This window comes from Pituophis catenifer, unplaced genomic scaffold (genome assembly GCF_029215685.1).
Source record: "Pituophis catenifer annectens isolate HBS135680 unplaced genomic scaffold, rPitCat1.0.hap2 SCAF_1, whole genome shotgun sequence".
NCBI lineage: Eukaryota > Metazoa > Chordata > Lepidosauria > Squamata > Colubridae > Pituophis > Pituophis catenifer.
Genome location: NW_027256881.1, coordinates 182,685,582 through 182,711,346, shown reverse-complemented (window position 1 = coordinate 182,711,346; position 25,765 = coordinate 182,685,582). Strand labels below are relative to the sequence as shown.

The window sequence follows — 25,765 nt, the reverse complement described above, 5'->3', positions numbered from 1 at the left end:
ACTTGGAAAATGATATAACATGGAATTTTTAAATGTTAACTGGTTGTATCTCTGGTTAATATACAGTATTATTCTCATTACTAAACCAGTTCTCCCATCACCCTTAAAGGTTTAATTAATACTGTATATGTCCCTTCAAGGTCACTGTTTGTAGAACTGTGTAGCGCTTAGAATTACAAAAGCTTTTTTTTTCTAAAGCAATCTTTTTATCAAGACAGCTCCAAGTAATATTATGCTAAACTAGGTATTTTTTCTATGCATGACTTTATTTTTCAATAATGGAAACTAAGGGGGAAGGAGATTAACTCAGTCATTCATCATAATTCTCCGTCTTCAGGCACACACTTTTCAAATAAATCTTTTTCTCAAGATTTAAACATTTTTCCAATAACCTACTGGGGAAAAGGTCATGAATTTGATGGCACATAGTAGTATGATCCACCAGGGAATTTTTATGATTTTAATGTTTAAATTATATTGAACTCAACTACTAATGGGCGAGATGATCCTAGGTTTTTTTTTTTACTTCAACTGTATGGAAATTCATAGCTCCAAAGAAACCAGCTATTCAATTATAGCCTTTCCCCAGAGTTCAAGATATTCTTACTTGCTCTCAGAATAGAGGCAAAAGTGCCGGAAGTTTATCATTTTTAAAATATGATTAAATCATGACTCTATTCTATTTCATAAGCACAAATCTTGGCTGAGCCCAGAAATTTCTTTCCAATTTCAATTTTCTAAATAGCAATGTGTGTGTGCTCACACATGTGGTACAGATATACATATGTCTATGTATCTGTATACATGCCAGGATGTGTGCGTGTTTGTTCAGTGAAGTTCTGCTGACACTGAGATAAAAAGATAGGTTTGTTAGGATAATGGTCCTTTAGGAGGTTGGAGAACACTTCACATCATCATAGGAGATAATATTGGGGTCTTGGCTAATGAAACTAGAGAAGAATAAAGAACACATGAACTATACTATTCATCCATTTACTATGGTAGAATTGTTCTTTTAACTGAAGCAAAAGCGCCTTTTACAATATATATATAGGGTAGACTAGTATTTTTCTTAAGGCATACTTAATTAAGGAAATGCTCAGTTCATAAGGTCTATTTGATATGCTAACATGGCAAGCCTTCTTCATGTAACTATAAATCAGATACATATACCAAAAACAGTAAGTTTATAAGGACAGCAGAGATTGTCTGCAGCTGTCCATTTTTGCAAATCATGTCAAAATACATATTTACTCCTTTCAATGCATGAAATTATAAATGTTCTCTATTCCCTAAATTTCATCATAATAAAAAACTATTTCTTTAGAATTTGATGGAATTGTTTCAGATATTATAGGATATTTATGTTTTGAGAAGTAGTTTATAGAGAAATACTTCATTTAAAGTTATCATTTTAAAGAATATTTTTGCTAGAAATCTTATGCATCTGATATAGAGAACTACATTACAAAATGTGCATCAAAGCCAGAAATATTCTGGCATAGTGGAACACAACATGCTTATAATATCAACATTCACTCAAACTGAAAGAAAATTTAGAGATTCAATCATGGGAATCAGGAGTATTAAGCATATAAAGAGGATATTTTAACTCCATCATAATGTCATGCTCCTTACAAACTTTCATCCCATTGCTTGAAACTTAATACTATTTTACATCTTTATATGATAAGAGTTTTCTGAATGTCTCTTCTAATTCAAGAAAATTCAATATTCAGGGGAAAAAAGCCTTAAGAATACCAGTCAATAAGATTTTTGAGCAACAGGACAAAAAAAAAAGCAGCTGTCATTTTTTTTGTTCAGTAGTTTTGCTAACACTTTGGAAAGCAGATAAAACATTTATATACCATATCTAACCATGTGAAAAACAGTAGCAAGATAAACACAAATAAGGGAATAAAATATAAAGAAGTTGAAGGTGGTTTATGCAGAAATCAGCAATCTGGATGAAACTATGCAATTGCAAAAGTAACTCAATATGGAGGAGCAGGTAGTTACTGAAAGCAATTCTAGCAGCTGGGACATTAAAGAGGTATTTGATTCAAAGGAGAGTTTTTGCTTAAATGAGATTGCTGGATGAAGAGAATAGAAATGACAGAAAAGAGAACAGAAATGAATTAGAAACAAGGAATACAAATAAGCTTGTTTACTTTCTGTCCATGTCTGAGGCTGCAGCATAATGTAAAGCTGTTCGTCCCCAGTCATCAGTTTCATTAATATTGGCCCCCGCGGTTACCAGCATCTCAATACATTGAAAATGACAATTTGCAGCTGCATAGTGCAAAGGTGTTCTGCAAAATAAATAGAAACATATTAGCCAAGGCACTACTTGAGTAACAGGATACGGTTATGTTAACTGTTTCTGACAGCAACGTTACTATAGGGAGAATCCATTTCGAGATACAACAGCAGTATTTAATTGAATGCAGAACATATTCTTTCTTTTTCAGTGAAGATTTGAAATAAGTACACAAGAAATGGCTAAGAATTGAACAAACAAAAAGGGTAGGAAGTGCTTTTCAGCTAACTATAAACAAAGAATAAACCATAATAAACCACTGGCTTATTGTAAAAATAAGTAAGATTTGTTATAAAGGAAAACATTATACAGAAGTTGTTGTTATTGTAGTTAGATGATACTCGTATGGCCTTTATTGCATGCCCAGTGAAAAATTAATGATTTAATTTTAGGGGAAATACTTTCAGAAGGTAGGATAAGTGCGTTGTTTCCTCTTCCAGATGACAAAAAGTTGCTTGGTTAAGGTGCAAAAATACAAGGGATAACTCAAGAGTGACTAGAAGAAAGTTAAAAAACTCTGATTCAGCTGCTTAAATAATGACTGAGACAGAGCAATGGTCTATTCTACACTTAATCTTTTTATACTGAATTATTATTTCTGCCATATACTGTGTTTCCCCAAAAATAAGACCCTGTTTTATATTTTTTTGACCCCTGAAATAAGTGCTTGGCCTTATTGCCATGCACTCAAAAGCCCGATTGGGCTTATTATCAGGGGATGTCTTATTTTGGGGGAAACAGGGTAGATGAATTCTGGTGCAAAATAATATAGAACTAAACTATTTAAATCTTACTAGGAAAGGGGAAAGAATATACCATTAATATAGCATGCATCTCTCTCTTTTAGGATTACACTTTGGACAGGAAAGGTTTATTTCCTATGAAGGAAGTTGTAACCTTATACAGTAATAAACATAGCCATTGCTGTTATATGTCTCAGTCTTAATTCTATCTTGTTATGTTTGCACTTCACCTAGTTGGTATAAGTATAAGTAAATTTATTATTGCTGTTGTTATTATACAATCTCAAACTTTTACTTTTACTTTGAGGAGAGGGGAGGGGAGGGGAGGGGAGGAGAGAAGAGATTAGGACCAGTTAATCTACATCCTTCAATGGATTCCCAGTCTGAAAACAACCTATTTCCCTGTTGCCAAACAGAGGTCTCCTGCATTATCAGTCAAATGATACAGTGCAAACATTATATTTTTTTCCTCCCTGAGAGATTTCCTCAGAATAAAATATGACAGAAAAATGATGGGAAAAGACAAGAGGATTACAAACTGAGAATGTTCACATCTGAATTCAGTGCTAATCCCACAAACGAAGAAGGATAAGCAATTGAGCAATAGCAGCCTTGTCTAAAATCCTATGTGATATTCTTGATCTTGCCAGAAAATTATTGGTATTAAGAATTGTATTACATGTTTTCCAAAGATGAAGTTTGGCAGCCAAGCATGAGCTCCTCTTAATCCTGCTCAGTTAATTCCGGCATCATGAAACTAAGATCTAGACTTCCACATTGATTTTTGAAGTTTTTATTGTTACAAACCTTCCATATTTGTCTTTTTTATTTACATCTGCTCCACTGCTCTGCAAGAGTTTCACACACTCAACATTACTGAAAAGATACAGAAAGAAAAGGATGCATAAATAAAATAAAATAGTGCTGATGAGGAAAAAAGTCTAAAGTTTAAAAAAATCATGGTTAACCTTTTAGGAACTGGGAGCAACAAACTACAAGATAAAATGTGAGTAAAACATGAACAATTAGCCATTCATGACATGGTTCCAGGTTACTTCAGGAAACGTTTAATCTCAATGGGATTGGCCCACTCTACCCGTGCTGCCAGAGGAGGCATGCTGCAGGCCCTGTCAGCCAAGGAATTCCGGTTGGTGGGGTCCAGGAGAAAAGCTTGTCCTTTCGAACATCTATCTCTTTGGAGTGAGGACGGTTCCCACCAGTGGTGAAATCTAAAATTTGTTACTACCGGTTCTGAGGGCGTGGCTGGGGGGGGTAATGTGACTGGGTGGATGTGGACATTTTAAAAAAACTTTTAAAATCATTTTTTCTACAACCTCTTTGGCAAAGAGGTTGTAAAAAAATGCTTTCAAAAGGCTCTGATGATCCCAGCTGAGTTGCCTGATCGGCAGAGGCTTTTTTTCTTTTAAATGCCTCTGACGATCCAAGCTGAGTTGCCTTTTAAGCCTCTGCCAATCAGGCAACTCAGCTTGGATCGTCAGAGGCATTTAAAAGAAAAAAAGCCTCTGCCAATCAGGCAACTCAGCTGGGATCTCTGACGATCCCAGTTGAGCCGTGCGATCATCAGAGGCTTTTTTTTTTTTAAAGCATTTTTTCGGCTGGAGAGGTTGTAGAAAAAATGTTTTTAAAAGTAAAAAAAAAAAGCCTCTGATGATTGTGCTGCTCAGCTGGGCATGGGGGGGGAGGGATTTTTGCTACCGGTTCTCCGAACCACCCGCCTCCATCGCTACCGGATCAGGCAATTTGGTCCGAACCGGGAGCATTTCACCCCTGATTCCCACCCTCCTGACCTTCATGCAAGACTTTGAAGACTTGGCTCTGCCAGTTGGCCAATAGGACAACATCACACTGGAGGTGGTTGATAGATTAATAACAGATCCCACTTCTCCCCTACTTGTTCTATGCCCTCCCTCCCTCCCCATCTTTTAGTTATAGCTAATTTGTATTTTTATAGTGTTTTATTCTTATTGGATACATGTTGTTGCATTGTTTTTCTTTTTCTTTTTATCATTGTAAGCCACCCAGAGTCACCGCACAGTAAGATGGGCATCATACAAATTTAATAAATAAAAATGAAATTAAGTGAGAAAACATGTTTAAGCATGTCTTCCTCAAACTCTAAAATATCATTTGTACTGGTTAGCATGTATAGGAACTGTTCACAAAGCCTTTATCAGAATGAACCAGTGCTCATTTTAGGTGACAATACAATCAGCCCGTGGAAAAGAAAGATTCAGAATTCACACCTGCATATGTGAGCCTCTGACTTGGGCATTACAAATCTAATCAAGAATTTTCAAAGGAAACAATCATGTGAAAATTTCCACACAGAGATCCCAATATGCCGTCTTAATTGCTGTCTGTACAAGGTTAAAAAATATTTGGCTCAAACTGAGAGCAGCTTCTAAATTTATGTACCAGCCCTGCATTATTAAAAACAGAAGTCTTGCTTCACTTATTAAGGTAGACTTGCTAATTTCTAATTAATTATTTTCTAATTAAGCTTCATCAACCATAAAACTATATGTTCTGAAAGTATTGAAGATGATATGATAGAAACATACCAAATAACGGCACATATTTCCTGTGATTTTTTGAGAATTCTAAAATTGGCAAAAAACCTTCTCCAGTGGGATGAACGTGCACACCATGGTAAAAAAATTGTATAGCATATTATTTTAATTCAACTCTCTGAAAAAAAATATTTTATTACTGTATTTTATGACTGGCCAAATATTGACTCACTGCTGTACTCAAACATTCTCTCCTCTCTGTGATATAGTGGTATGAATGTTAGCAAGTGCAAAGGTAAAGACATTCCAAAAATAATCTGAGTGTATTTAAACCAGTACTGTAAAGGCTTAACTTCATAGTCACTGTCACTGCACATTCAGAACTGATTGAACTGTTGTTTTGCTTGAAACAATGGAGTAGCTACTTAACAAAAAAACAAAATAATAATTTGTGGACATACACCTGTCAAGATTGCTATGGCAGTAAAGCTTTATTTTTTAGACAAGAATCCATCATGTGTTAGATCAGCCTTCTCCAACCTGGTACCTTCCAAATACATTCAGGTTTCTGAACCAGAATGGTCTTTTTATTAAAAAAAAAAAAAGTATTTAAATTTCATTGCTTGATGCAACATAAGCAAATCTGCCTACTTAGGACAGGGGTGTCAAACTCGCGGTGTCACGTTGTCACGTGACATATCGTGACTTTTTCTCCCTTCACTAAAATAGAGGTGGGGGATGGCCAGTACATGACGCATCCGGCCTGTAGGCCATGAGTTTAACACCCCTGATTTAGAAGGACACCTCACCAACGTTCAGAGAAGCTTAGTTCCAGTTAAATACATTTAGCAATATAACCCTAGAAACAGCTGTTAGTAGTTTACAGCTGAATCTTAACATCTTAATGTTTAGCATTTTTATTTATTATTTATGTATTATATTTTTATCTGGCCTTTATTAGTTTATAACTCAAGGCAGCAAAAATATATTAATACTCCTTTCCCCTCCTCCTTTCTCCATAACAGCAATCTTGTGGGAAACAGTGACTGGCTGGCCCAAAGTCTCCCAACTGGCTTTCATGCCTAAGGTGGGACTAGCATCAGTTCCCTGATTTTTAGGTCAGTACCTTAACTGTTACAGCAAACTGGTCCTCTCATGTGGCCAGCATACAAGAGCTTCATTCTAGATGAGTCCTAGTTATGTTTATTGCAATGAAAGCAAGGCAGGAATAGGAAGGAGCCGGCTTGCAGCTGCAATACCTTGTTTCCTTCCCATGTATGGAAGGACATGTCTTGCTGAATAGCTCAAGGAAGGAAGTCCCTTAGTCTCTTTTTTTTTGTCCTGGCTAAAGAAGTAGACATTCCACTTTGATCCTTCCCAGATCTACTGAGATTGCTCTGTTCTCTATTACCAATACCTATCAGCCATGTTCAGAGTTATGATACATACTCTTAAAGAATCTTTTTCCCCCTGAACCTTTAAACAATTATTACTTAAAAATGTGAATAACAAGAGCATTCTTTTAAAATTAAATTAAATCACATTAGTCAGAAAGAACCACTGCACTCTATTCATTTTAACATTGCTTAATTTGTTCAAGACCCCTTTGACATGAAGTTATCCTGCACACAGCCTACTGTGATGAATGGAAACAGCATAAAAAGAAAAAAAAAGCACAGCTCTGGATCATTTCAATACATTCATTATAAGGTGCAGGGGAACATTCTGGTGAGAAATGTTTTGAATGAGCTAAGAAACCTTGAAATAAATTTGATGCATCAGCTATTTCAAGTGTAACTAAAGGAATTAAGTTCATATTCTTCTTCAGTCAAGCTCTTGGCTGGAAGAACTGTGTTACTGTGCAGTCCATGTAGTCTGTGGCCTGCTTTTCCCACTCTCACCTCTTAAAACAAGTCTTCAGATGCATAAATTTTAGAATGGTAGAGGTTCATCCTTCTTTTTTATAGCTTGCCTTTGATACAAGGGAAGGAGCACTCTATTAAAAGGAGTGATTGGCTGAGGAACTATGAGTGTTTATTTTCTTTCCTGTCTGGCAACTCTGTTTTCCAGGACAGTAATTTACAATTTGGCCTATATTAAAGAACAAAGTATGGGCTTCTCTGGTCTAGCCTGAATGTGCAAGGAAGAGAAATCCTACCCATTTAAGAGAGAAAATAAACAAACCTAGAATATAACTTTTGCCCTTGAATGCATGTCCATTTAGGGTGTTTGTGTGTATGTGTGTGTTTATTGCTATCTGGGCTAATTCAAATTTGCAAATGTAGAAACCTGAAAGAATTTTGGCTCAGTATAGGAATGGATATGAATACACTGTCCCTGTCCTGCTTATCCTTTATGGCACAGCAGCTGATTCTTTGCAATACACTGGAATGGCAACCCTTGTTTCTGGGTAAGGGGAAATGGTAAAGAGAAATGGCCCCTAGCCCCTGGGAAGGATCGCACAATGCCCCTACATGTCAGTGGATAAAAAGGGGCAAAAGAGAAGTGGCTCGATTTGGGCCTCATATCTCTTCTTTTGATCTCTTCCCACAATACTTGGCCTGTCAAAGCATTTTATGTAAGAGCCAGAACCTGCCATTAATTTGTAAAGATTCATCTTTACAAATGGGGTTTTCAGCACGATAAACTGCAGCGTTTGTGTGATGGGTTAGGAATACAATGACCAAAAAAGGAAGAAAAATCAGTTGAGGGCAAGGAAGCCTAGTCTGTGATAGGGGAAGAGTGATACCTACTTAACTGAAGCAAAACAAACATAGTTTGTTATGTGCAAAAAGAGGTGGGTTTTTCTCCCTCTAAAGTGAGGTTTGTGTGTGTGTGTGCGCGCACACTCATGCATTCCACACAAAACAGGGGCCTCATAAATTACAGTAGTTTTTGTGTCGTTTTGCTGTTTCTCTTTGGGAAAAAAAAATTGCAGGGAAACCACAGGGCTAAAATTACATATATCTATTGCAGTTGTAATTTCAAAACTACTCACCCTCCTGCAGCAGCAGCATGGAGGCACGTCCTTCCAAATTTATCTGGGGTGTCTATATCAAAGCCTGCAGACAGCACGTGCTCATTACTAAACAAGGACACTATGCTATACTTTTGTCCTAGTTAAACCGCAAGAAACATTGCAGAGACAGAAAAATCAGTTAGTCAGAAAAAAAAAAATCAGAATGAAGACACAACTGTAGTCAGCAAGAGGTTGTTATGGAAACGGACAGTGGCTGTTCAAGCTTGGCCGCTACAGAAAAAAAAAAGAACCATAAAGTCAAAAAGAATCTATTTTCACATCCACCCCATTGCTATTGAAGTATTTAAATCATGCAGCAGGCATTTCAGGGGGAGACTTTCAAGAGAAGTGACAGCAGGCATGAAGGCAGAGAACTCTGTGAGGAAAATGAGGAAGTCACAAGAATTGCCTCAGCATGCATCAAAGAGAGTTTTTATTTACTAATGGCTTCAGATTTTGCACGGGAACAGGAAATAATCACTTTCTAGAGAAGGACAGATATTTTGTATGGAGAGCAGCACATTTTTTTACTGCAGCAAGAACCTAATAAAATCCACAATTAAGGAGGGGGTGGATCATCTCTGTGAAATTGCAAAAAAGGAGAAATGATTATCAATTCCCTTAAGGCAACAGACACAAGGATGTCGAATTGACTTCTGTCTGCTTCTTTATCTGCATTATCCCCACCTCATTCCTTCACCAGAAGTTGAGGGGGGCTTCTGCCATAGAGAGATGGAGCAATGGAAAATGGCCAAGGCCACAAATTGTTTGAAGTGACTAATAAAAAAAAAAAACTGAGCCTCACTTAAGATATTCTACAGCTCCAAAATTAGATTTAATGTTTGTTTAGTATAATGACGATGACAAAGATAACGAACTCAGAGATTAAAGAGACTCATCATAATTCTCCCACACTTCTGCAATCTCATCCACTCTAGAGAATACAACTGCTCTAATATTGGGCATTTGAAAATGCAATCAATCACTATCTTACTAAAAATGTCTAAAAATGTACTTGTAAAAGCAACTTCCATTATCCTTCCTTTGCCATACTGTACTGATTTTAACATTAATGGACAAAATAACAAATGCTCCCTCTACAGAAAGGTGTCTTGTAAGGATTAGAACTGATGGTAGATTTTGCCCAATGGAGGACAAGACCTAGTTGGTAGGCCAGACCAAGGGACAGCTGCTTCACTAATTTTGGAGAGCAAGTAGGCACTTGAACTAGCCCATATTTTGGGAAACTGATATTCCAAAATCAAAGAGTAGCATATTGGGCTTGGATAGTAAAAACAACCATTAATTCTGTTGTCTTCTTGTTCATCAAAAATGGAGATGAAAAATTGCACATAGAGTCCCTGAGCATTGCTTGTTGTAAGTCTGGTCCTCCCATATAGTCGAATTAAATTGTCCTAATTTATGACATCAAAAATATTTATGAGACAAAAAATAACTATATGTAGCCTCCTTTAATCTAGTTTATTAGTTATGTATTTCTATAGGACTGCAGAGCGCCACACAAGTCAATAATAAAAGCCAAGTGACATTGAAATTAGAAGTTTAAAATAAGATTAAACTTTCCACAAAGGATATGGTAACAAAACAAGTGAAGGCTACTAAAAGGGACAACCTGATTTCCTGTTTATATAATGCATTACATTTTTGTCTTGAATCTGGGAACCAAAAAAGAAACAGACTTACATATGTCTACTCTAAAGTAGATTCTATTGGCTTACTATTAAACTAGATTTGTTGAGAATTTTGGTTTATTAAACAGTAACAGTCAAGCAAGCTAGTTCCTACGTCACAGATATTCCTATCTTGAAACCTATAAGCCAGAATGGAAAAATAATCAGAAACATACCAGCCATAGAAAGCTTAACATCGGTGGTGAAATTTGCAAATCCTCTAACAAGCCAGAATAGTAAATAAGTTATGAAACTCAAACTTTGCAATTTGGGTTTGGATGTAAAGTTAACCTTATTTTGACTGACAGAAGTCATCGTCATTTGCTTGAGATAACCAGACGCAGCTGGAGATTTAGTAAATTCCTGGTGGTGAGAAGAACTAAGAACCAAAATTCGCACAAACCTGGTTTACACTGTGGCAAATTATTGAGAAAGAGCCAGCTTATTACCAGGTAATCAGGTAGTTGTTTCATAAACAAAAAGCTCCTTTGATTCATAAAAAGGATTTCAGTTTAACAAAGGTTTGTTCAATGTTGCAGCGGTGTTCCTCCACCCACAATCAAGACCCATAGAGTTGCTCTCCACCTTGTCCCCTCTGCCTGTAGATTTTGTAAGGTTCCGCAGATAGAACAGCAAATGACAAAAATCACTCCCTCTTTTCCTCCAGAAATAGTATAATATCCTATAACAGGTGCTCGAATGACCATTCTCTATGGCCATTAAAGAAGGGGACAGCATTCAGCATGCTTTAAACACAGACAATGCATAAAACAGGATTGTGTACACAGTCAAATAGGAACACATAGATTTGCACATATAAGCATACAACAGCATGTGTTTGAAACAAAATGTAAGGCCTTGACTTGCTAAGTACACGGACATACATTAGTGACACATAACCAGCTCATTCACAAGGTTAGTTTTATATTCTCTTTTGCCTTTGCTTACCTGATGAAAGCAACTTCCTACAGCAGTCAGCATGTGCATTAAGTGCTGCCAAGTGTAAAGGAAACATGCGATGGATGCCACATCTGCAAAGCAAACAAACAAACCTCTGATATAAACATTTCTTCAAATAAAGTTTGTAGACCCGTCTCTCCATATATGTCTCTCTTCTACATCTATTTGCTACAGGAAAATTTGGATTTATTTCAGAGTGATAAGACGGCAATATGTTTTCTAGTGATATATGGTAAAGCTTTACAAACATTTCCTAAATAACAGTCCCTTCCAGAACCAATTTATAATCTCCCTGTCATACAAATATGTACAGGAATAATCTACTGGGATTCATTAGAACAATTTATTACATAATATCCAGGTTACATCTTAAAAATTTCCTATCTGAATATAAATAAGTCAAATTTAGTTATTTACTCCTTCATCCCCCTACACATAATTATCTCAGATAATGCCCTTCCACTTTGCTTCTTCAAGCATTCTATTAGCAAAGCTTCTGCTTCTGCATGCCAATCTGGAAGGACACAAAATGATCTTGACAAAGAACAATTCAAATTTTCATTTTAGGTCCCAGATATATTATCCCATCCTGACATTGATGTCTACCTAATGATTCCAAGCCGGATTCTCACTTCACTGGACATCTCAGGCACTGACAGAGGTGTTTTATTTGATCAACATACAGGTCATTGAAGCATGAAATAGAAATTTTGAGCGGATAACCTGGATTGCTGAACCCTTTTCTCTCACTGATGTTCATTTCTATCTTCAGCAGTTAGAAAAGGAATGGATTAAAATTCATATAGAAATAAGCCCAAAATATTGTAGATCGTATCCTTCTAAACCTTCTTTCTGTATCTAAACAAATAATAACCATTTATGGTATTTTTTTTTTACCAGAAAGAAAATATAGCAATAGTTCTGAGTTGTAGACTCCAATCATATTATAATATTAGGTATAGAAATGGTAAAAGTTGAAATATAAATATATTTTAATTTGTATTAATTACAACTGTAAACAATTTGTTGATCCTGTCTTGCTATGGACTTTAGTCAAAGCTACTGGTGTCATACAGAATTAATGGGTTTAACAAATTAAAAAGAGTCCAGCAACCATAAATCCACCTTAAATATTTACAAAATATTGTCAACTATTGCTAAATAGGCCATTTTCCCAATCCAAAGTGATGATGCACTCTAAAATTAATGATATAACCAATGGTGGGATTCTGCCAGTTCTAGGCGGTTCGGCCGAACCGTTTGTTAAATTGCTGGCTTGCCCCGCCCCTTACCCTGCCTCTCCGCACCACTATTTATTGCCAATAAATAGTGGTAGGCGAGGGGCGGGTGAGCCAGCAATTTAACAAACGGTTCGGTGTTTTTTTTATAATTTTATTGGCCCGCAGAGCTTCAGCATAGGCTAATTAGCCCGTTGATTAGATCGGCCTTCCAACTCTCAGCTGATTTGCTCACAGCTGTTTTGCTCAGGGCTCTACTGCTTGCTTGCAAAGAGTGCTGGAGCAGATTTTTTCTCCTTAGCTATGCTGAAAAACGAAACTGAAAGTAAAGCAGGCTGTTGGCTTTGCTGTTTGCTGCAACGTTGGAAAATTAGGCAGGCAGATTTCTTTTCTTTTTCCTCACCAAAAAAGGTAGGTGCAAACAATGGGAAATTTAGGGAAAAAGAGGAGAGTTCAAGATTTTAAAACACAAAAGAAAAAAAGCTCTATTTAACTAGGGAATTGTAATAATTGAGATACTATTAATTGTATATTGTGTTGAAAGCAGAAATGGTTAAGTTGTGGTTTGGAGGAATATATGGGGGAAATTATTTGGTTTATTATTATTGGTAAATATAATGAATTGATTTGTAAGAAATTGGATTGCATGGAAATAATTGGAATATTCATGTTCATATTGATTAATATACAAAAAATATAGTTATATAACTAATTGATTTATATTAAAATGTTGAATTTATATTAAACAACTGTAATATTACATAATTAACCAATGTGAGGATGGATATAAAAATAGATGACAATGGGAAGGGGTATAATATAGAATAGAAGGGAAAAATTGAATTTGATTAAGATTAGAGATGAGGATGAAGGGTAATATTAGTTTTTTTAAAAAAATAGATAAGGAATAAATATGGCAAAAAGGAAATATAGAAATTGTAAATTTAATTGAAATGACTAAACACTGTTTAAATTTGTGAACCGGCCAAATACTCTGTTCAAAGAAAATACATTGTATGTTTGTATGTGTGTTTCTAATTATTGCTATTTATTCATACTTGTTCTCTTTTATTCTTTAAAGTTTAACAATTCATTCTTTATCTTAATATCTTTATATTTGTTTGGGGTTGCCTTTCTTCCATTTCATCTTTTTTACTGTACAGCAATCTTTCTCCTCAAACCTACCACCTCTCTCTTTTCTTTCCTTCTTACTTTCTCCCCCCTCCCGTTTCTTCTCCTACTTCCTCTTCCTTTCTCCTTCTCCTCTCTTCCTCCCTCTCTTACCCTCACTCCTACTCTAATTTCCCTTCCCTTCTCTTCCTTCCCTCTCTCTCCTTCTTTCTTCCATCTCTCTTCTCCTTCCTTCATCCCTCTCTATTGCTGTATCCTTTTGTGCATATGGATTACTCAGAGGGCTGAAAAAGTTATTTTTGACTGGTCCTCGCACTTTTGACCACTCCTCGAACTTATGACTGTCCTCACATTTTACGTTTTTCATCCTATCTTGTCACCATGGTGAAGAGAAGCAGTTGTGAAATGACTGACACGGTCGTTAAGAATGTTACAATGGGCATAAATGATGACCAGTCATAAGGGTGAGGACCGGTCAAAAGTGCGAAGACCTGTCAGAAATCACTTTTTTCAGCCCTCTGGGTAGTCCTTTTGTGCATATGGACTACTCAGAGGGCTGAAAAATTTATTTTTGACTGGTCCTCGCACTTTTGACAAGTTCTCGAACTTACGACTGTCCTCACATTTTACGTTTTGCGCCCTATCTTGTCACCGCGGTGAAGAGAAGTAGTGGTGAAATGACTGACACGGTTGTTAAGAATGCCGCAACAGGCATAAATGTGAGGATGGTCATAAGTGCGAGGACCAGTCAGAAATGACTTTTTTCAGCCCTCTGAGTAGTCCCTATGCACATAGCCACGCCCACCCGGTCACATGACCAGCTAGCCATGCCCACCCAGTAACATGACCACCAAGCCACACCCCCAACTAAGCCACGCCCACAGAACTGGTTGTTTAAAAAATTAAATCCCACCACTGGATATAACTTTACATTTTAGAATATTACTTCTTCAGCAACTTACTTGGCAGCATCAGCTCCACTGGTTATTAAGGTATTAATCAAAAGTTCATGTCCATATCTTGCAGCCACATGGAGGGGAGTGTTGCCATCCTTATCAACACAGTCAATTTCACCTCCTGGATATGTCATTTGAATATGAAAATATTATGTAAGGATCAAGTGCAATTTAATGGAAAAAAACACATTATTTGCAAGGCATAGAGAATTTCACCCAAACAGCCAGTAGAAGATATGATACAACTGCCTTTTCACTATTTACAATATATTATTTGAGATAGAAATATGAAAACATTAGCAATGAATTTATTGAATTACTATACCATATATTACTAATCAAGAAATTCTACACTATTAGATCTAGTGCTATATATTCTGAAAGGGCAACCAAAGTACATTACCATACAATTTTGATACTGGTACACAAAAACAGCTAACAAGCCTTAACAAACCATAATTCCACACAAATAGAACACATTATGACTTAATATGATTGCCTGATCACCATAACACGTTAAGGCAATGGTTGGGTTCCCTGAACATTATGAACTACAAAGTACCAAATTCCATCAATGAAGGATTTGACCAATTCAAAAAGAAGAAAGTAAGACAATTCTTTCAGGTGAAAAGCTGTGGCATTTTAATTTCTCATACAATATCTTACTTAAATGAAACAAAATTATCAATTGAAATCAAGAGTACCAAGACAAAAGGGGGGAAATACTTTGAATCAATATGACAGGATGCATGTCTAAATAAGAGTCACAGGTTAGGTTAGTGGGTCTTACAGCAAAAGCCACATTTGGCCTTCAAATACCTTCCTTAAGAGTTAGGCTGCATCCTCTCCAAGGTAATGAAGAAGTTTATGTGAGCCCAACTCAGCTTGTGCACAGAAGTTGTGCCTTAACCCCAGCCAAAAATATTTTTATTGCAGCAAACATGAATTATGCACTTTTAGAATGTTACAAAGATTTCAGGGATGTTGACAATTTCTGTGCATTTTGAACATGCTGCATGTGTGCCCTGCATTTATAGGTAGTACAAAATAGTACCCTTAAATACTTGTAAATTTTCACCTGTTCAACTGAGTGCATATTTAGAATTCTTATGTTTTACAACATAAATTATAAAGGCAGAATTTGTAAGACAATAAGTTCAAAAGTGAATTTAAATAAATAGAAGTTTATATAACACAGATTCTGGTCCTACTCTCTCCACTTTTACTTAGGCAAGCATTTTGCGGGAACCCAATCTAGAAGTTTCTCTAATTAATTTACCAGGTATGTAAATCTGACAAATAAGTTAGCTGATCTTCAGAATTTCCCTTGAATTTTTAGTCAACTCATATTGCCCGACGTATGTTTTCTTTTCTTTTTTCTTTTTGCTAACAAAATTCAGAAATTCATTACTCTGCTTCTGGCTTGCTAGTATTTCTACTGCTTTGTCAGTTATACTTAAACTATAATGAGATTACTGTATTTTTATTACACAATTCAGTTCCACATGAAACAGAAGAAAGATTTTGAGCAGGGATCTGTAGGTCTCTGCCATCCTCAATATTTTTATAATTAAAAATATTACTAAAACTAAGAACAATATTTAGTCCCTATGGATTAGTATAAGAGGCCTAATTTTTTTAAAAGGGTGAATTCAGACTTCTGATAAGAGCAATCTATTCCTTCTCTGAACAGAACAGGATGACAAAAAGCTAAAGAGAATGAGAAAGAGAGAGAAATTATCTCCCACCCAGGGTGTTTGATGTAGATTTTCTGGTCATTCATAGTAATAAACTATATAGTGGACTAAATTCTCACTGTGATTTTTTTGGCTGTATTTCCTTTTAAACTGATATCCATGTGTGTATGTATCCATATCTACAATATATGTCAAACATATATTTTCTCTTTCTACTGTTTCCCCATGTTATCAGGTAATATTTCTTACCTGATTATGGTAATCTCAATACCAAACCTAAACATGCTGCAAAATTCTTATTTAGATTTAAACAAACAGATATTTAGGTTTGTTATTTAAAAACCATTTCCTTGGTAAAAGGCAGTAGATATTATTAGGACTCAGGGCTAAAACTGTTTCCAGTTTGTACTGTCTTTCTGATAATTCATCATACTAACAGCTTGGACAGCATTCAAGTAGAAACAAAGACTTTCTTAATGAGAACATCATGACCTGGAATGACCCTTATTAATGATATGATGGCAAATGGAGAGAACTCAGGGCAGTACTATTTTTGGTAACAAAACCTGCATATGCCAGAATTTTTAGTTTCACTAAAAATATTTTTCTAGTATTTTCCTGACTTTATAATCTAAGATTTCTATATCTATCACATTCATTTTGGCAACTTTGTCAGAGATGAATCAACATATAAATTTAATCACGAGAACTTCTCCATATAACAGACCAATTAAAAAATAGTAGTTTTACACCAGATTTATGGACATTCCAACCGTGCCCTGCTTATTTATATCTTCTTTGGAGATGTTCTGCAACTGTCTGCAAACTCAATGAACATTAAAAAAATAACAAGAAACTAAAAATGCCTAACCCTAACCTTATAGACAATATTCTCTCCTCCCTCTATCTAATGGGTCTTTGGCAATTCTAGAAGGGTTGCTAATTTTTGCTTAATTGCCATTGCTGTGGTTTACGATTTTACCCTGCTGATGTCTTAATTAAGTATAGATTCTAGTTGAGTTCATTTTATTACTTATTATTTTTCTTCCTAGTCATTTCAGTTGCCTCGGACTATAAATAAAGAAATAAATAAGATACAATAAAATTTAAATTGTTCTATTTTTCACTCTTGCTTCTTTTGGACTATATATCCAAAAGAAAGAAAATATACAATTGTTCATTTGTCTAAAAAGATGAAAGGTTAAAACTTGACAAAATTAGTAAAGATGCTTTAAAATGATACAATATTAAAAATACTAGCTTACCATTCTGAATGAGAGTTTGTGACCGTGTAAACCTCCCATGGACAGCTGTCATATGCAGTGGGCTTTTCCCATCTTTACTCTATCAAACAAAAAAAAAACAAACATAAGACAGACCACACCTATTGGTAGTGAAGTGCTTATTTCCTTTAAGTTGCTCATTTAGAAATAAAATGGCAACATTAGACACTTCCTAAACACACAGAAAGAAGGATGTTTATCAATCAAAATAATATTCAAAGCACCTTAACATTTATGGCTTGGTGAGCTTCTTTATAGAACAGAATAAAGTTTTTTACACTGTATTTGCCTCTTGATCAGGCCTTTGGGAATTTTTTAAATAAATAACTGGGTTCATGTTCTGAAAACATTTAAAATATAGAGAAAAGATGATTAAGAAGAAATTAACATACTCTTCTAAGAAGAGACGCATAGCAATAGCCTAATGAATCACATTCCCCCCACAAAGCTTACTTTTTCTCCCCAACTCTAAATTATCTAGTGATATTATGAAACAAAAAGATTCAGGGATGGTTGCCAACCTTCTAAGTAATATTGCAAGAAAAGGTGAGGAAGAAGAAACATTTTCAGACTACAATATTGTAATTGGAAGTAATCCTGCTAAAGGATGGAGTAAGAAAGGAACATTTTGTTTCTGATCCCATTTGTGATATATAGAATACCTATAATGGGCAACATGTATAATGATGACAGTATTTAAGAGAAGCTGAACAGCGCTTGGTTTCAATTCTTCGCCTATGAACCATGTGAAGGCCATCGCCTCATTTTTCTTTGTTCTCCATGTAAATTCATATCTATTTATTATAGATATTATCTATTATAGATATTATAGATATTATTATATCTATTTATTATTCACCTATTAAATTTATAAGCTGCCCATCTTGCTGTCCAGAGTGTAACAGTTACCCATTCCAAGTGATTTTTGCACAAAAGGAATATGTCTAAATTGGAAAGTTAAAAATTCAATAGTCGTGATTTTTTCCCCCTCCTTCAATAGTCATGCCTCCCATGCTGTTCAGAAAAGAAATGTACTCTGTATTTAACAGGCATACCTCAAAGCTCAGCATTTAGATGTGTAGGTGTAACACATAACCTTCACTTACCTGATCTCCGTTCCATTTATCTGCTATTTAAAGATGTAAGAAATGGAAATCAAAAGGAAGAGATGTGAAACCTATAATTTTACCTGAATGTTTACATCTGCCCCATTATTCACAAGTAGTTCCAGACAAAGGGCCCCGTGAGTAGACGCAGCAGCAAAATGGAGGGGAGTGAATCCACTGTTATTAGGCTGATTGACATTAGCTCCGTAGTCTATCAGCTCATTAGCCACAGAATCCTGCCCATTATAACAAGCAATATGAAGGGCAGTATTTCCATAGATGTTCATTTCATCAATCTGCAACGGCAAAAGATCACATGAAATCTCTCACATTAAGGCATTAGTTTTGTCTAGCCCATCCTCGTTGTGTGTTATTTCAATTTTTTTATTAGTATATCACAACATAAAATACAAAGGAAAATAAAAATGGGCAATGGGAGGGAAAAGGGAAGAGGAGAAAGTGTGGGGTAGAAGACGAAAAAGAAAAAAAGTGTTGACTTCCGGCTCTTTTTAGCACACTAGAAAAGAACATTGCGTGTTGACTTAGCTGGAGAATTGCAGCACAAGGGTTTGTTATTAATTAACAAAATATAATCTAACTATAAAATACTAACTAGGCCATATGAGTTTGTGTAAAGGAAAAAGAGGTTCTAGTAAAGATAAAATGGTCCTTGATATTTCAAATAGAAGGTGATGCATTTATTTCTTCAAGAAAAATTATATCATACAAATAAAAGGTCTAAATATCACATGACTACATAAAACATATGAAAAAATAATTTCAACTTAATGAGTTCCCTTCTGTGGCTACAAATTTTAATCATTCATTTTTATGAATAAAGCAAAAAAAAAAAAAAAAGTTATACCCTCCACAAGAGCGCTCCTGAACTTGTTCTTATAATATTGATATCAAACTCTGAGGTTAGGAGAACTATTATCTAACAAACAAAAAAGTGGAAATGTGGCCATTCATTTAAAGCAGGCCTGGAAGAATGAGATTGTTTTAATTTGGATTTAAACAAGAGAGAAAATATGTTGTCACTTAAAGAGAGACAGATAGTGTACTGCATATTTCCATCTCAGCACTCTATGAAATTTGTTCCAAAGGAAATATGGCTGGCCCCATGTAGTCTTCTTTATACAATATTTAAGACAACGTTGGAATTTTTGCTCTAGCATTTATAGTATAATTCCAGGGCCTGGCTGCTCCTTTGACTTCATTTTAAAATAATTTTTAAAAAGAACCTTAATTGTTATATTGTTATTGTTTTAAGGTATGTTGGATTGATCTTTGATGGCTTTATTTAATGTTGCTTTATTGTTCTGTTACAAACTGTTTTGGGCTTCTCCAAGTAGAGAAATTGTAAATTAAAAATAACAAGATTTTTCTTAAAAAAAAAATAAGAACAGGATTGCATTTTTTCAAGAAATTGGATCTTTTCCAGGCTTTTAGGTTTGCACAAAAATCTTGCATATTGCTTGTAAGTGCTTATCTTTGCTTAGATTCATTCAAACTTGGACATATGTTAGTTGGTGGCAGAAAAAGAGAAAAAGAAAAAGAAAGAAAGAAAAAAAATAGTATGGTTATCTAGGTTAAAGCTGTCAGTGCTGAAATAGATTATTTATATAATAAATTAAGGGAAATAATGAAGAAAATTTGTCCAATCATATAGGAGCAATCATCCTTATTTCTGTATAAGCATATATGGTCAGTTGTACATCACATGCTTCAGTGGCACCTCTATATGATATATTTTTATTATTATATCAAGTCTAAGGGACAAAGGAAGTTGGAGAATTACATTGGTGGCTGTCACTCTCAACAACTATCCATATTAATAAAGCAATAGCAATAGCACTTAGACTTATATACCACTTCACAGTGCTTTACAGCCCTCTCTCAACAGTTTATAGAATCAACATATTGCCCCCCAACAATCTGGGTCCTCATTTTACCAACTACGGAAGGATGGAAGGCTGAGTCAACCTTGAGCCGGTGAGACTCGATTTGCTGAACTGCTGGCAGTCAGCAGAATTAGCCTGCAGTACTGCATTCTAACCACTGCTCTACCACGGCTCCACAGATAATATCATTATCCAGAATAATTAAAATAATTTATAATCCAAAGAATGGTTCATCAACCTTATCAAAGATAGCAAACATTTTTAAAAGATGGCCATGCATTCATTCTATACAAGAATTAAAGCTTCAACAGTCAGGATTTACAACAATTCAATCTTTACTAGCTTGTTAAAAGTAGTATTAACAACTTACCTCCACACCAAGATTGAGCAAGTGTTTCACTACACTGATCTGACCACTGGATGCAGCAGCATGAAGTGGAGTGTAACCTTTCTTATCTTTACATGTCACTTCAGCCCCATGACTGATTAGTAATGAAACAACTTCCAAGTGGCCTAAAAAAGACAAGGAAAATGTAGTATTTCTTGTCTATCTCAGCAGTGCAATTTAATATGGCCCTCATTGTTGGCATGCCACTCTAGGTTCATAACTCAATCTCAAACAAACGATGCTCATTCATTAGACAATTGTTAGTGTGTGTGTGTTTAAAACAACTGAAGGAAGTTGAGAATTCTAATTTTATACGATGCATATAAAATATAAAAAATCCTGGATGATTGTTGTTCCCGGACAGGATAATAAAATCGATGAAAACTGTGTATCTGAAGATGGAAGTTTAATTGTAGTATACACACACACACACTGATCTATAACCCTCCAAGTTATCTTCAGCCCTTTGGAAAAAAAAAAAAGGGAAAGCAACCACAGACAGTTCCAAGAGTCCAGCTTTAGGAAATCCGATACTGAAGAGATCTTCACATAAATCATTTCCCTTTTTTAAAAAAGAAATTATTTTAATTCCACTGTATTCTACTTCAGGCTTACTTGCATTTTTAAGACAATTCAAAAGTTGCATTTTTTCAGTTAGAAAAAGGAACATGAATAGCTTTTAAGGAACTATATTTTTCTTTATACTTCTTCTAACGTAATTACTCCAATTGTGAGTGTTTCACTTTCACAGGGAAGATCCTATAAAAAGACTTTTTAAAATATGAACGCTAATTAGTTCATCTTTTTCTGCTATTAAACAGCTGAATTGTTGTGCTGTGAATTATTGTTTTCAGAATAATCAAATTACCATCATGTACATGGCAGTGAAAGAAAAGTTAAAAAAAAGGGTCATTAATATGTGATAATTGTTCTAGAATAGAATAGAATAACAGAGTTGGAAGGAACTTTGGAGGTCTTCTAGTCCAATCCCCTGCTTAGACAGGAAACCCTACACCACTTCAGACAAATGATTATCCAATCTTAAAAACTTCCAGTTTTGGAGTATTTACAACTTCTGGAGACAAGTTGTTCCACTGATTAATTGTTCTGTCAGGAAATTTCTCTTTAGTTCTAGGTTGCTTCTCTCCTTGATTAGTTTCCACCCATTGCTTCTTGCTGCCCTCAGGTGCTTTGGAGAATAGCTTGACTCCCTCTTCTTTTTGGCAGCCCCTGAGATATTGAAACACTGCTATCATGTTACCCCTTGTCCTTCTTTTCATCAAACTAGACATACCCAATTCCAGCAACTGTTCTTCATATGTTTTAGCCTCCAGTCCCCTAATCATCTTTGTTGCTCTTCTCTGCACTCTTTCTAGAGTCTCAACATCTTTTTTACATCGTGGCGATCAAAACTGGATGCAGTATTCCAAGTGTGGCCTTACCAAGGCATTATAAAGTGGCATTAACACTTCATGTGGTCTTGATTCTATCCCTCTGTTAATGCAGCCTAGAACTGTGTTGGCTTCTGTTGACTTTCACGATACAGTAAATAAATGTTAATTTCTTTTCCTTAACTGTTAATTCTGTTGATGCTTATAGTTAGTTAGTAATCCTATTTTCAAATATCCTATAAACAGCAGTATTTAAAGATGGAGTTGACTGAGAGTTCTGAGTTTTTGGATATCTGGGGAAGAAATGGTGAACTGAAGACAGCTCCACTAAAAGTGGAGCCAAGAAGCACAGCAAAATAAAATACACCAAATAGATCAGCTCTTTGTAATTCCTTTCTGGACAAGGAAAGGATTTGGAACTGCAGACAAGTGCTCAATACAGCTGTTCCTTGCAAGGAGTTCACAAGACAGCAATCTCCAGTGGGTTTAGAGATTTGGGAGAGAAGGGAATAGCCACTTTCTCAAACCATGGTTGACAACTTTAAAACTGGGTTCTCATACTTCTTTTGTTAATCACTTTTAAAAATTGCTTGTTAACTGCTCTTCAGGTATAAGGAACCACTGGATTGGCAAATCTGAAAAAAAACAGGTGAGTTTCCTTCAATCCTTACCAAAATAAGCTTTAAATAAAGGTTTAATAAACAGCAAAAGGCTAATTAAAGCATTGATTTTGGAAAGTTACAAACAGATTTCAAATAAGAATTTGGAATTCTCCGTGGAAAAAACCGTTCATTTTGAATTTTAAAAAAAATTGACAGGCTGGAATGTTGAAAGTTGGAGGAACTAAATATTACAATTAAAGTAGAAAAACAAATTCGACTTACAAGTACATGAGGAAACAAATTATGTTGAAAGTTGGACACTACAGGGAACTAAAAGGAACTAAATATTACAATTAAAGCAGAAAAACACACATTTGACTTATAAGTACAGGAGGAAACAAATTATTTTAATATTGCACATACTGGAGGATATTTTTGAAGAATGGACCTACACTTATTTTTAAGAGTGTTTGCCTCTATAGATAAATCATCTTGCATTTCTGCAAACTGCAGTTCCTGAACCAGCATCACTGCGTAATGACAACATCAAACTTATATCAGTAATTTCTTCAAAAACTGCCCCAACCATTTTCAGCTGACTTGCCTACAAAGCTTTGCAAAGAAAAGTATCAATTAAGAGGAAAATTCTTCTTTGTGCAGCAGAATATGGTTGTTAAATCTAAAAGATGAGCTCCATATACTAATGACCTTGATCTTTTTCCATGTTTTACACATTTTTGCCTTTCAGCTAACATAGAGAGAACTCTTTTGTAAGTCACCAAAAGGGAAGAGTCTTTCAGCAAAACACATGGATTCCTGATCAAGAGAGATAGCTAATTGAAAGTAACATTTCTAAAGAATAGTTTCCTTAGTCTATCTTATAAGATGAAGTTCTATACATAATAAATTACATGCTCTCTCCGATATAAATTATAGATATGATTCAGTTCAAAGATAAGATCCCTTTTCTACTTGTGATTTCAACATACTGTAGTTTTAAAAAAAATCATGATTTTTTCAAAGTTAGTATCCTTGAGGGTTCTTCTTAAAAAAATCCAATTGTTGATAACATATGTCGACTTCAGCTTGACCGAGGTATAATGTCTTGGGTCATTTTTCCTTTAATTCTTTTTTGCTTTCTTTGGATAAATTATATATCTGTATCATATTATGACTAAGCATTTTGATTGTCCTTTCTGCTTGAAGACTATGTGTCAGTCATCTCTTTTCATGAGCATCAGTTTGTAAAATTTAATACTGTTTGTCCTTACTGGTAAGATTGAGTCTACTTTCTGTGAAGGAAGATGCTGAGGTCTCTACAGAAAGTTTCACTGATACCTGCAATGGCTCCGATGCATATTTCGTTTATCACTACATGAACTCTGAATCATACAAGAGTTGAATAACCACTTAGTTTGAAATATTTTAAAAATATTCAAATGAACAGTGAGCAAGTATTATTTTTAATTTAAAGACATTTAACTTTTTCTCCTTAAAATATGACATAAACCTTTAAAGGGATTTATTTAACCCTAAGATAAAACAGAAATAAATTATCAAACATCAGCATTAGAAGAATATGTCAAACAACAGAAGAAATTCAAAGTACTACAAGAAATATGCTTATTAAATTAAGGAAAGAGCTTGAGTATTGTAATTATTATGACTGTAATTGCCAATCATCTTACAGACATTTTGCTAACAAGAAGAAAAAAAAACTCTCTTACCCTTGTATGCTGCCCAATGTAAAGCTCTTCGGTCTCTTTTGTCGAAGGCATTAATATTTGCCCCTTTAGCCAAAAGTAAACTCACCATCTAAAACAAGCAAACAGCCCCCAAATGTACATCAGTTAACAGTTATAGGCTATGCAACAATTCACTTAATGTTGATTTGTACTTCACAAATGTGTTTACTTTTATTTATTTATTGATTGATTATTTATTCATTTTACCCAATCCATTGGATGCAAATTAGCAGAACAATTCTGAGTCTGGTGTTCAGCTCACATCACATAAAGGAAAATGATTTTGTCAGACCAGACAGATTTCAAAGTAAAAGAGCAATGTTATTAAGGCACTCACTTCAACGTGGCCATTCAGAGCTGCATGGTGTAATGCTGTCCGACCTCCTCTGTCGGAGACATTGACACTACTCAGAAGTGGAATTATCACTTCAGCACACTTCACAGCTTTATTTGCAGCTGCAACATGTAGGGGTGTCTGCCAGTTCTTGTCTCTGGCATTGACGTCAGCTGAATGCTTAATCAATACTTGTACGGCTTCCTAGATCGCACAATGAAATCACAAGGAAAGCATTTATTAGACACAATAGATTATATTTACAAATCTTATACTGAACAGTTGCCTATATAATATATATAGTAATATATATATATTACTTCTCTCCTGTAAAGTAAAATGGACTCCATTACCTTTATGCATAATGTGTTGAATAGCTATAGAAATGTTCCTCTAGCTTGACTGAAATGTTTAAATCCAACAGTGCTCAATATGGAAGAAAATGCTACGGTCGACATCCTACTTTGAGATAAATTCATATTACTGTATGATTTCCTGTAATCATACTTCTCCAATACTTCTCCAGCCTGGATTGCAAACTCCATCATTCCCAGACTAAATATTCAATCATGTTTATTCAAAATTAAATCCAACCTAGTGGAGACTACTTATCAGTAGGCTTAGATTTGGACTGTTAAGTAACTGAAAACACTTTCAAATGTGTACTCTACACCCATTAAGTGAAATCACACTTTAAATAGTTTCTCTTTTGTTAGGCTGACAGCT

At 35.1% G+C, this 25,765-nt stretch overlaps 1 protein-coding gene across 2 annotated transcripts in view; it reads right to left on the bottom strand.

Moving 5' to 3' along the window:
- The window catches only part of ANKRD44 (ankyrin repeat domain 44), a 65,347-nt gene extending 40,239 nt beyond the window's left edge, over positions 1-25,108 (bottom strand). Inside the window, exons 1-10 of one of the 2 annotated variants that reach the window (XM_070956827.1) lie at positions 25,043-25,108; positions 24,688-24,775; positions 20,950-21,092; positions 18,759-18,971; positions 17,552-17,630; positions 14,596-14,710; positions 11,253-11,335; positions 8,593-8,656; positions 3,871-3,939; positions 2,172-2,312 (exon numbers count right to left, since the gene is read on the bottom strand). In XM_070956827.1, the coding sequence (XP_070812928.1) occupies positions 2,172-2,312; positions 3,871-3,939; positions 8,593-8,656; positions 11,253-11,335; positions 14,596-14,710; positions 17,552-17,630; positions 18,759-18,971; positions 20,950-21,092; positions 24,688-24,775 (995 nt within the window). In that variant the 5' untranslated portion in view covers positions 25,043-25,108. Of the gene's footprint in view, positions 1-2,171; positions 2,313-3,870; positions 3,940-8,592; positions 8,711-11,252; positions 11,336-14,595; positions 14,711-17,551; positions 17,631-18,758; positions 18,972-20,949; positions 21,093-24,687; positions 24,776-25,042 lie in introns of both variants that reach the window. The other variant, XM_070956826.1, reaches the window with a different exon arrangement.
- Between the last annotated feature and the right edge of the window lie 657 nt (positions 25,109-25,765).